General features: G+C 39.8%; 1 protein-coding gene across 2 annotated transcripts; it reads right to left on the bottom strand.

Moving 5' to 3' along the window:
• Nucleotides 1-3,547: 3,547 nt before the first annotated feature.
• On the bottom strand, nucleotides 3,548-11,093 carry LOC139641098 (glycerol-3-phosphate dehydrogenase [NAD(+)], cytoplasmic-like). Of its 2 annotated transcripts, none has more exons than XM_071515342.1 (8): nucleotides 10,960-11,093; nucleotides 9,786-9,963; nucleotides 8,688-8,828; nucleotides 7,416-7,554; nucleotides 6,847-6,959; nucleotides 6,252-6,485; nucleotides 5,357-5,463; nucleotides 3,548-4,157 (listed from the first exon to the last, which is right to left on the bottom strand). In XM_071515342.1, the coding sequence occupies exons 1-8, from the start codon at nucleotides 11,082-11,084 to the stop codon at nucleotides 4,061-4,063; spliced, it is 1,134 nt and encodes a 377-aa protein (XP_071371443.1). In that variant the 5' UTR covers nucleotides 11,085-11,093; the 3' UTR covers nucleotides 3,548-4,060. The 2 variants fall into 2 exon arrangements, with proteins under 2 accessions (XP_071371443.1, XP_071371444.1); XM_071515343.1 differs by having other exon boundaries at nucleotides 8,688-8,759.
• Nucleotides 11,094-12,611: the final 1,518 nt, after the last annotated feature.

Genomic DNA, 12,611 nt, shown 5'->3' with positions numbered 1-12,611 from the left:
CCACACACACACACACTCCCTGTCAAACACACCCCCTCACACACAGGCAAACGCGTACATGTACACACTCATGTATACAAGATACACAAAAACACGTACACAAATACAGGCAAATTATTTACAGTATACACACAAACACACACACAAACACTGACAGGAATGCATACCATGTACAAACAGGCACACACACACACACACACACACACAGATATACAGTATACACAAACACACGCCTACATTCACAGGCAAAACAATGTATAGTATATATACACACACACACACACACAGAGGCAAAATCACATACAGCAGACTAGACACACACACACACACACACACACAGATATACAGTATACACACACTACATTCACAGGCAAAGAGATGTATAGTATATATACACACACACACACAGAGGCAAACACATATACAATGTACACACACACAAACACACACAAACAAATATACAGTATAAACTCACAGGAAAAAACACATGCAGGCAAAAAGCTATACAGTATATAAACAGACACACCTACAGACACATATACACACACACAGAACATGCTTACATGCACACACACACACACACACACTCATATACATATACACACACACACTCAAAACGCAAAGCTGCCCGGGCTTGTTTGGCTATCCCTGTAGGTAACGTTACGGAAGAATTATCTATTAGCCTACGTGTGAGGTTTCACATGGAGCCAGACTCTTTAGGTGCTATAAATCTAAAAGCGTGAACCATGTGGTCTGGCCTGGGGTGGCCCGCATATTAAAAAACACCCTGGGGTGCTCAGGGGAGAAGTTTGGATGCAGAACTGAGAGCGTCGTCCATGGGAGACACAGGTGCGATAAGCCGACTGTGAATAACAGCCTCCTCTCATCACACCTCATAAATCACGCACCATATTGAATGCGGAATGTACTGGAGAGTGTCTTACTGTAATACTTTTTTTTTTTTTTGGGAGGGGGGGAGGTTGTCATGCAGATTTGTGTTTTGTGCATTGTGTTAAACTGAAAACACAGGGATGTAGTGGAGGATAAACTCGACCTAAAGATCTAAATTTACCCAACTTCTTATCCGTTTATTCACCTTTACAAACTGATATTAATCTTTATGATCGGGTATCTGCAGATTTCACAAATTTAATATACTCTGAAATCCTTTAAGGTGAGGTCAGTAAACGTCACACAGCTCGCTCATGTTTACCAACCTGACCATAAAGATCGACCTAGTCTTACACTTAAATGTAACCTTAAGTCAAACTCGCTATAGACACTTACCTGTTCCTACTACTTCTTGATTGTTGTAGATCTCTAATGGCTTGTTTCTGCCTCTGAAGACGCTCTCTCTTCTTTCCAGGCTCTTTCCAAAACCAAAGATTTGCCATCTTGTATGAAACAGCTTCGGTCTGCTGACAGTTAGGCCGACTCGTTGCCATAACAACAGAGTTCTTAACTCAAGATGAGCCAGGGGGGAAGGCGGCTAACTTTCCTACCTCAAAATAAGTCAGTCATAACAGACAGACAGTCTTAATTAGTCCAACCTGAGGATGTAAGACCAGTCTAAGGCTTAGACTAGTCTTAAACTGGCTTTATGCAACTGGTCCCAGAAGTTCATTTGGGCTAATAGGCGAATAGGATGACTCAGCAGGTTCTCATTAAGTGAGGATGGGATGCTCTTCTCTATGGCAGCCCCTTTGTGATTTAGGCCAATAAGTTTTTGTTGCATAAAACTTTGCCTAGTGCAGCTTTAAAAAGAAAGTTCAACTCAAAAATGTTGCTTCGCAAGGTAATGAGGGGGTGAGGTACATGTAAATCAAAAATAACAACGCTGACCTCAATCCATGCTGTTATGGTATTATCCAGCGCTGTCCGAGGGGCCTCTCACTGGAGGACAGTGTGTGTGTGTGTGGGGTACCGACAGACAAGTTACCGTGGTGATTAAGCCTCTCTTTCAAGCTCGGGTCTCATCTGAAGGTGGTTCCCTCTCTTTGAAACCGAGGATCTGGGCTTGTGTCAAGCCACCGCAAGGGTCTCAGCGCTCGCTCCAAAAAAAAAAAAACCCCTGATGACAGTTGCTGTTACTGGATGAGAGGAGCCGTCCCACGCCGGACAGGACAGCAGCTCCACGAGACCCGGCTCTCCCATGGGAACGCATGGAAGCCCCTCATGCCCCCCCCCCCCCCCCCCCCAAGCTTTCCAATGAACCCCTCACCCGCTTTGATGTCCTGGGATCAAGCGGGGGACGATACCCTGTCAAGCTACCCACAGTAGAGGGATGGAGAGATACAGTAGAGATAAAGAAAGACAGACTGAGAGAGAGGAGGATAGGCAGAGAGATAGAGATTGAAGAGGAAAAATGCTTAAACTATCAGACTCAATTGGTGACGTTTCAAAGTGTCCACACAATCCCAAAGAAAGGAGAATATTATTTGATGTCAGATGTGGCCCAAGATAACTCAGATTGCATGAGACAGACACAGAATTTCTTTATTGGAATATCCAAAATATGTGGAAATAAGAGGCAAATACCACCCTGCATTCAAAAAAATATGTTCCAGATTGTTCTCCTCTCTCCAATTTCAGGAAATTTCCAGTAGCGCTTGGTGAAGAGGAAAAGAGTGTGTGTGTTGCTGGCAAGTTTGTCTCAGCATGCTACACACTCCACTTCAACTTAGTCTACAGATAATAGCGACATAATGTAGTGTCTATCACCCATTTCAAATGTTGTATTCACTGTTTTGTTTTTGCTCTTCGATCTGTATGATGCTTTGCGATGTGCAGGAAAAAAATGGTTCTCTTCCATTCATGTCAATAAAGCTTAATTGAATTGCATGGAGACAGAAAGAGAGATGCAGAAGTAGTGAGAGAAAGAGACGCAGACAGAGAGAGGAGAAAGATGCAGACACAAAGATAGAGACAGAGATAGATATAGAGAAACAGAGGGAGAGGAGAAAGATGGAGACAGACAGACAGAGAGAGAGAGAGAGACTATCAAAGGTTTCACCAGTCTGACCTGTGACACGGTTAGGAGATGGAGGGACAAGGAAGCTGTTTGTTCTTTAATCCGCTCTCTCTCATACTGAGTTACAGGAGACCGCATGGGAATCAGTTTCAGCGCGTCACACACCGAGCCTGGCATCTGACACGCAACTGAGTCGAGACGCCGCAGAGACACGGCCGAATGTCAAGTTCCCCTGATTCACTGAGAGTACTGACAGGGTTTAAAATATATTGTGCATGAAGTGTTTTCATAACTGGACGTGAAAGGACACGCAGTGAAAACGCTCGTTCTTTTGATCTCATCGTCTCGCATCAGTCCTGTGTATCTATTGTTTGTCTAAGGGAGGATTAGAGGAGACCAAACCGGAGCGTCTTCGTCCAACACTGCCAAAACACATCGATGAGGACGGTGCGCCTCCTTGTGACGAAATAAAATATGATATGAAATAAAGAAGAGACTCGATTTGTAAGTGTCTCTTTCTGACTGGGCTGACTTCAGCTCTTGATGCTAAATAGAAAAGCCAGATTTCACTTTCTTATGAATTGATTTTATTGAGGGAATTGTCAACTCCACAATCAAGATTAAAAAAAACAAGAATATGCAAAGAAAGTAAGACTACTTAGTTTGAATGTTGAGATTGTAAACATACTGTCAAGTAGTGAAATCTAACTCACCCTCTACCTCTATAAAGAATTTGAGGCGTGGTCTGCTTTAAAAAAAAAAAGGTCTGCAATTTAATTCCTGAAAAAAATTATCTTTCTATAGCTTATGAAACATTACTTAAGTGATATTTCAAACAGTACTTCCACTTTTGCTGATAAAAAAAACAGTTAAAAAGCAACCTGAATATTATTGCACAAAATATAACAACAAAATAAAGGAATGTATGATTGTAAAGCTAAGAAATAATAGGTCCCCTTGTCAAAAGTCATGAAATGTTAAGGAAAATGTAGAAGTGCTCCATAGCGGACGGTTTGTATGGGGCTGTTGTATTGTGCGTTCACGTTTTGCCCTCTAGTGGTAGTACATTGCCATTGAAGGAGCGTCCCATCACATGTGTTCTGGGTGGTTCTGCAGACAGTGGATGAACTCTTTCACTTCCTTGCCCTCGAAGCAGATCTGATAGACCGCAGTGAACAGCGGAAACCTGCAGGAGAAAACACACAGTCAGACTCAACTGAATGTGATCTTTGGCAGCTCACTGTTAGCAGAACAGGACGATATTTGTTTGATGTTTGACATTTGTTCACCACACCTCAACTATTCATATGATTCTGCCTCTAAACAATGTATTAGTAAAATTATTAATTTGTGTCTAACTGTATAGGCCTATTGGGATTTTAGTTTCCACATATCAATAATTGGAGAAGAATAATTGTGAAACATTAATTCATTCATTTCATTTAGAATGTCTGCTATTGTTGAAAATAATATTAAATTTGATGCTAAAAGTCCAGTAAAAATAATTGAATTCCTCAAATCATCAATGACTGTGATTAATAATGGTGAATCACAATATAGCAATGTAATCAGGATTATCATTTATCCGTACTCATGCAGCCCTATAATGTATTGAACAAGGTACTGAGACCTTGTTGTCATGTGAATATAATGGATGAAGTCTCAAAAGGCCTACCGATACATGATACTGTTTTATAATTGGTCCAGAACATAACTGACGTTCATCTGGTTTTGTTTAATCACATGCGATCACATGTTTCAATAAAACAGAACACAAGCAAAAAAAGAACACGTGATATTGCTGTTTTATTTTTCAAGGAAATCCCCTGCTATATCTTAAAAACTGAATAAAATAAATACATTTTAGGCATTTAGTTCATCCCTCATGGGTTGAGGTTCAGTGCCTTGCTCAAGGACACATGGCTGCTAATCTCTAATTTCTCAACCTTTTTCATATCATGGACCCCCTAATTTAGTCCACATTAGAGCCATGGACCCCCATTTTATGAGATTTTGTCTCTCTGACCCAAATCTGAGAATATTTTTATTGTCAGATATGATTTTGTCCAGAATCCCATGACTATCTATACTGTAGGTAGAGAGATAGAAACTATGACCAATATAGTCGTTCTTCTACATTCTCTAATTGTGTTATTAATGCTGAAGTTTAACAGTTTGTCGATTTGCTGGGGACCCCCAAATCTCAAGGTGGTCCCCGGACCCCACGTTGAGAACCACTGCTCTAGGCAAGCAACTTGTGGCCTAATCATCATTTCTTATGCGATAGTATTCTGTATTCTGTCTCTTTATGTGGCAGCCTATCAGTCAAAAAATGAATGTCTGAAGTTTAGAGGCAAGATATCTGTATGAAGTAAATGGACTCACTTGTCAACCAGGTCCTTCTTCAGCAGGATCTTGTAGACCTCAGCTGAAGTCTGCGGGCCTTGAAGCTTCTGGCCGTTGAGCATTTCTGCCTCCAGCTCAGTGATGGACTGGAGAGCCACAACACACAGTTTCAATGTCATTTAGCAATTTTGTGACATATTTGATCTTGCTGTTATTTACTCTTTAAAGGAATACAGCAAGGTTTTGGGAGATTGGCCCGTAACGTCACAAGAACATAAGACAAACATCATCCATGTGTCCCTGGTAGATCATTTGCTCCAGTGCTGCATGCTAACACTTTAGCATACCCTATGTTGAGTGATAGTAGGCAACTAGCATCATCCAAAGTGTAGCACTTACCTTTTAGTAGTGGTTTTATTATATGACTTCATACATGATAAGAATGAAATATCATTAATTCAATATAGCTGATGTAGCCAGATTTATTTTTGGAACTATTTCAGGTGAGTAACCATGTATTCATCCGCTGCTCAGTGATTTTTAGCTGCTGTTCACTTCCTATGGAAACAGGGAAAGTAGTCCCTGCTAGTTCAAAACAGTATAATATATCTAGTCAATCTATCTATCTATCAATCTAACAATCTCACAAATCTACACAAAACTGACAGACTTGGCTGTATATCATTTTAAATTTGTTACCATTTAGCTTTAGAGCTGCTACAAGTTCCAACTTTCTCACTTTAGAGATAATGCTAGTCGTCTACTATCACTCAACATGGTGTATGCTAAGTGTTAGCATGGAGCACCTGAGCAAACAATCTACCGGGGACACTTGGATGATTTTGGTGTTTATGTTCTTATCACTTGACGGGTAAATCCCCTAAAAACTTGCCATATTCAAAACAATAACAGTCAATTTCGCTATCCAGCTCACCTTGGATGTTTTGACGAAGGCCTCGGCCACTTTGCGGTTCCGTCCTCCGTAGCAGGTGGTGATGAGGTCGGCCACGCCGCAGCTCTCCAGGAAGGTGACGGAGCTCACCTGGCCCTTGCAGAACATCTTGGTGAAGGCGACCATCTCCATCAGACCCAGCCGGATCACCGCCGCCTTGGTGTTGTCCCCAAAACCCAGGCCATCGCAGAATCCAGCGCCCACCGCCACGATGTTCTGCCAGGACGGAGAGAGACAGAGAGAGAGAGATAAGTTGTTGAGATGGGAGAGAGTGCTTGGGACACTGAGACTGAACTTGGATTGAAGAAATTTTACACACAAAAGAAGGTTTTTGCATAAGATGAACACATAAAGAAAGAAGATTCCCGATGTTCAACTTGTCGGTCAAAAGATCTTCCTCACGTTAAAAGATACAGAGGTGATATGTGTTAAATGTTTGATTCTTTTCTACTTGATTAATAATTTTGAAACACATATGCTCTGATTTAAAACAAGGATTTTCAGCCAATGCAAAACAATGTAAATACACTGTACATAAACAGTTATGTCGTGTTTAATCCTCAGACGGTGGCTTTACCTTGAGAGCTCCACACAGCTCCACCGTGTCGCTCTCCTGGACCACATTGATGCGGAAGTTGGGAGTCTGGAGCAGCTCTTTGAAGATGTGGCCATTCGCCTCGTTTTTTGCCCCTGTATTGAATGCAGTTTATTTTTTTTTAAAACAGACAGAACTCCATACAAGTAGTAGGCTTGGGCAATATCCAAAATGTAATATCGCGATACTGTCCCGCCAAAATATCGCGATATATGATATTATGGTGGGGAGGAGAGGGGGGTGTTATTTTTTGGGGGGGATTTTATGATATTTCTTCCAAATTACATCACATTTCTAGGCTATAATAATAATAATTATTATTAACAGCCTAGAAATTTGATCTTACTATTCAATACATTCACAAAATATCGCGATATTCGATAATACTGAATATCGGCCCAAGCCTAACAAGTGGCTGTTCAAATTTAACACGGGTGATATAGAGAAGTAACAAGTAACAAGAATGAAACGGTGAAGTGGTTTCTGCCCAATCAAATGCCAAAATCAGACTCTGATGATAATAAAAAAAAAAAAAAGAAACAGTGTCTAACCGATGGTGGTTTCACAGAACTTCTCGTCTGCCACCTCGTTGGCGATGTTGGCCCCCATCAGGACGCTGACCTCGATCTCTAGTTTCTCTCTGATGATGTCGGAGATGAGCTTCAGCCCCTCCGGTCCTTCATCCACACCCTGCATGATGACAAGCAATGACAAAGATGCACTACGTTTAGTACCAGAACTTTCTACTGTAACTTCTGTCCATTTCCTGGTCTGACTGATTTCAACATTGAGGCGTGGTGATGTCTTATCTCTATGAACCAGTAATCCCATAAAATAACATTACATTTACATGAATTCACCCCTTCATTTATGCAAAATCACTCTCAAATTAATTAAGGGAGTTATTAATGGAGGAGACCCCATAAAAACCATCTTAAACATCCCTTAATTTTTGACTCCTTACTAAAATTCAGGGAATCAGGAACTACCCATTAACAACTCATTAATAACCCTGTAAACCTGCATAAAAGGCATGACAATCCCTTAATTACTAGTATCTTCATGAATCAATCCATGAATAAATCCCTTAAAAACCCATGATGCTAATCTTACTTTTTTAAAGCTATGTTATTTTCAATGGATAATTAATGTTTATGTAATTGAGAAATTAAGGACATTTCAGGGATAAAATTAAGAGGCTTGGTTTCATAGTGATATAAATTCCCCCAAAAAAACCCACATGTGAATTCAAATTTCTAGAGGATTTGGTTTTCACATGTGATCAATTTTTTCCACATTGTATTCTGACATCACGTGACAGTATTTACTTCAGATGTGACAATTTCTATTATAGTTGAAAAGTATTGTTTTTTTCCCCATGTTTTCACATTTTCATCCGTCATTACATCTGACAACATTTGTTTCACTCCTCTATACTGAAAACTTAATTTCACATTTCGCAAAGAGACAATTCTCAGGTCATTTTCACAGGGGAAATGGGGAAATTTCACATGTTCTCAAATGAAAACGAATGTGAAAAAGCACATGCACTTCGAATTCATGTGGGTTTTCACATGACTTTTTTTGTAGCTTTTTGAAGCCTAAGCATCTCACATAACAAGGTGGCGGTTATTTTTCAGTCACAGTGAAGTTGCAGGGCTGCGAATTTTCTCTGTATTGCACCACCGTGAGGTCCCATGATGTCACGGCCACAGAAAAACATGACACATGGGCCAGATCAGATGACAGTGTGTTTCCCCTTTTGCTGTCTGGGAGTGAAATGAACGATGAAGCCCAGACATGAAGAAGTATATGGATCTTACTTTGATGAGCGATATCCCGATGGTTCCCTCCGTGATGTGAGGCTTCATCTGATCGCACAGCTTGCCGATGAACTGGTGCGGGATGACGAAGACGAGGATCTTCGCTCCCTTCACGGCCTCGGTGACGTCTGGAACTGCCACCTAGTGAGGCACCAGCGAAGAAGTTAGACCCGTTACCGGTGTCTGATGACGTGTGTGTGATGTGATTGAATAAAATTAAATGATATGACCAAAACATTAAGGGTGAGCACATATCAGGGTGAGGAATTGAAGAGTCTTTGTCATATTCAATGCATTCCAGGAGTCATTTTGTGATGAAGTGCTCTAATTTATTTCATCTACTTCTACTTCAGTTAGTGATTTCCTACATTACCCAGAATGCCTTTGATAACCCCCAGTTCAGTTAAATGGCGGCTCTAGGCAGAAGCCCCTCACTCTTTGATTCTGATTTGGGACTGACACCAAAACCTGACGTTTACCGCTGATGTTTTAGATAATTAAACATTTTTCTGCTATTAAACTCCCATTGTAGCTGCTGGAAATATCTCCATGTGACATCATGTCGTCAGCGTTTAGCCAGAAATAAGAAAAAGACACCACCAAACAACAAAATGGGGTGAGAAATAGCTGTTTGAAAGTGTTTTAGGGTGGATTATCCCTTTAACACCAGCCCCCAAAGATAATAAATGTGGGTGATGGCTGGAAAGTTTGTCTCTTTTCTGTTTTCAAAAGCAATTTATCTGCTAAAACAATAAATGCAGCTTGCATTTGAAGTGAAAAGGTTTTTTTCTCTTAATGCACTAGATATTACAGACCTTAATCCTGAATGATGGGTCTGTGGTTGAGGTGAGGATACACAGTATTATTGCACGACTGCAGTTAGTGGATGACACAACAAACAAATGGATGTAATATTCTTGCGATGAGTTATAAGGTATGGGTCAAGGTTCATTCCTCTTATCACAGCTTAGTTTTTCATAAGAGACAAGTTCCAAGATTGCAGCAGAGAAGCAATTACACAATTTGCAGATACAAGACCCGTCTGTTTTGAATGAATGCATGAATAGATAAAAAAATTCCCTAAACTGGGACACTCACCACATTCCTGGGCAGCTTGTGACCTGGGAGGTATTTGACATTTTCATGATCTGTATTGATGATCTCCGTTAGCTTCTTTCCATTGATCATTTCTTCGAAAACCCACATATTTACGATGGGGTCGAACCTGTTGGATGCTTTGACATTGTGCCCGATGATTTTGGCAATGGCAGAGCCCCTGGAAGGAGCAAAGATACAGTCAGAAGGACAAAGTAAAACTAAAGATCCAGAAGGTTATTCCCCAACCCAAATACCCAAATCCAATATCCTAATATCCTAATATCCACAAAGTATTTTACTTTGTGGATGTTAGGTATTTGGTGATTAGGGTCTGCTGGCTTTGGACAGTTCCTACAAGCTTGAAAACCAAGCTTTGGTTTACATTTAACTTTAAAACCCAGTTGAGAATCTTGAATAAATCTTGAATAAAACTTAATAAAAGTGAACTCTATGCCAGCGTGGATAAAACACATACTTTAGTGATCCAATACTTGGCTGGGTATGAAAAAGAACAAAAAAGAACTACAGTAATTATAGAAGGATAGGCCTACTACATACATCACAGCAAAGTCCCTCTAGAAATATGATTATCTACAATCTATCTCACTTTAAAGTAAAACAGACACACTATAAGCCCCTATAGGGGTAATATAGGAATATTATATTGATACCATTGGAGATAAAAAAAAATATATATATATACCATTAAGTACTATAAATTCACTATAAAGTCAGTACTGACCACCACAGACACACTTTACATCCCTAAAAGAACATTATACGAATATTACAGTGATTTTTCATTAGGGGAAGTAGGCCTACTGTATACCCCAAAACTAGTTTGTACTGTGATTGTGAAGCAGAAGTGGAAGGTCTAGGTCGATTCTCATTCTTGATATAATGGGCGGTATTGTGTTCCAAAACAGATTATGAATCAAGGAAAATAACGGCATGGTAAGAATTAAATGTGGAATGCACGAGCCGGTATGACTAAATCTATAGTCTATATCTGCAAATCACACTTTATCAGAACTTGCTATGGCTTTGCAGTAGCAGCAGGTCCTACACTTCACACCGGTGATTACATAATGCTATAAATTTGCTGTCTGGAAGACTAAAACATGTTGCTTGTTTCTGCAGTACACATCTCCAGAAAGAGCAAAGGAAAAGTTACCAGTTTCCAGATCCGACGATGCAGACTTTCTTTCCAGGCATTTTTTTGGAGGAGGAAAATCCCACTGTTTCAGCTGAATTGAAGAGTAGCCTGTTTTTTAGATCCGTCCATAATAACTTCCTCATACGCCCTATAAGTGGTGAGATACGGGCTCCATTCCTCCCTCCCCTGTCCTCCCCACGCCTACATCTCTATCGCATTTACAGAAGTTGAAATTACATAATAACCAAACATCATCTCCATCTTATCATCTCCCTTTCTTTCTTACCACAGCTAGAATACTTACTTTATCACTTATTTCCAGCGCGCAAACATTATCTATAACGCCTATTATTACTATTGAGTTCTGTAATAAAGTAAAGCAGCAGCTACTGTGTGTGTGAGTGTGTGTGTGTGTGTGTGTGTGTGTGTGTGTGTGTGTGTGTGTGCGCAAGGAAGAAAAACAAACGCAAATGTGCAGTGCATTAATGTTTTACTGAGCATGTATGATTTATTTAACTAGCCTTTTGTAAATGACGAATCCCGCCAGACCAATATCAAGACAGACAGAATATATCATCTTTGCTTCCAGTAAAGATTTTCAAAATAATGCCCATATTGGAGAACATTATGTTGACATTTGCTGTGCCTCAGCTTCATCCAGTGGGGAAATGACTGATAGATTGTCAAACTATAGGCTTTCAAAGAAGCTGCTGCTACACCCAATCACATCAGGACATCGATATGTAGCAGTGGCTATACAATGGGCACAATTTTAAAAAGCAGGTGTAAGCCTATTTGTGTTTGATTAAAGTAACCTACTGAGAGTAAAAGTTACTGAAAATGCGATTCTGAAATTAATGTCAGTATTTGATCTGTGATAAAAAAAAAAAAAACCAAACAAACAAACAAGCAAACAAACAAACACACACTGAAAATGTCCATCTCTAGCCTACTATAAATAATGTTATTACATTGATGTTTCTTTGAACAATCAATATATTGGTGCTGCTTTATTGTCAATGTAAACGTGACTAACCAGGTATAATAAAGGTTAAATAAAAATAAATCATAACAAACTCCAACGCTTTAAAAAAAATAAAAAAATAAAAAAATAAAAAACAACACCCTATTTTAGAGTTTTATTTTGAAGGTAAATTCGCGTTCGTATTTCCGGTTTGGTCCTCGCTTTCTCTGTCTAGCTTGACGCAGCTTCTGTCTGAGTGACTTCAGTAAATATGGGTTGTGCACTATTCAGTTGTACTACCCAGTCACTGCCACTATGTAGTTTTTTTCCCTAGCTTTATGCAACAAATGTTGTTTTTGTGACGCTATGGAGCATGTTTTTGCACAATGTATTTATGCAACGATGTTTTAGATTGATTTTCAAAAGGACATTGGATGTCATATTGGTAAAGCGATAAAAGTGAAAGGGATTTATTGTTAATTTACGTTCTACATTATATTCACAAGATAAAATAGTTTCAGAAAGGCCCGTCTTACACAGACCCGAGCATGACTGTTGAAACAAATGTAAAACTAAAACACAAGAGTAATTAGCTGACAAAATCTTATAAAACACCGGACGCACGTTTATATAGAACCTCCTTGACGCACGCCCACATTCTGACAACGCGGAAGTGTGTTCTCGTGAACGCGTCACATGACTGTTT

The sequence above is a fragment of the Centroberyx affinis genome, unplaced genomic scaffold (genome assembly GCF_046629955.1).
Source record: "Centroberyx affinis isolate AG114_WGS23_722 - 3 ecotype Tasmania unplaced genomic scaffold, CSIRO-AGI_Caff_v1 ptg000343l_1, whole genome shotgun sequence".
In the NCBI taxonomy this organism is placed as follows: domain Eukaryota; kingdom Metazoa; phylum Chordata; class Actinopteri; order Beryciformes; family Berycidae; genus Centroberyx; species Centroberyx affinis.
Note: the sequence above shows the minus strand (reverse complement) of the source record. Positions and strands in the feature narration are given on the sequence as shown.

Coding starts and splice junctions, on each gene's coding strand:
- LOC139641098 (XM_071515342.1), bottom strand. CDS start 11,084: ATGAGGAAGTTATTATGGACGGATCTAAAAAACAGGCTACTCTTCAAT. Junction 8,829..9,785: donor ACAAGCTGCCCAGGAATGTG/GTGAGTGTCCCA, acceptor GTGCCTCACTAG/GTGGCAGTTCCAGACGTCAC. Junction 4,158..5,356: donor AAGAAGGACCTGGTTGACAA/GTGAGTCCATTT, acceptor TTTCTCCTGCAG/GTTTCCGCTGTTCACTGCGG.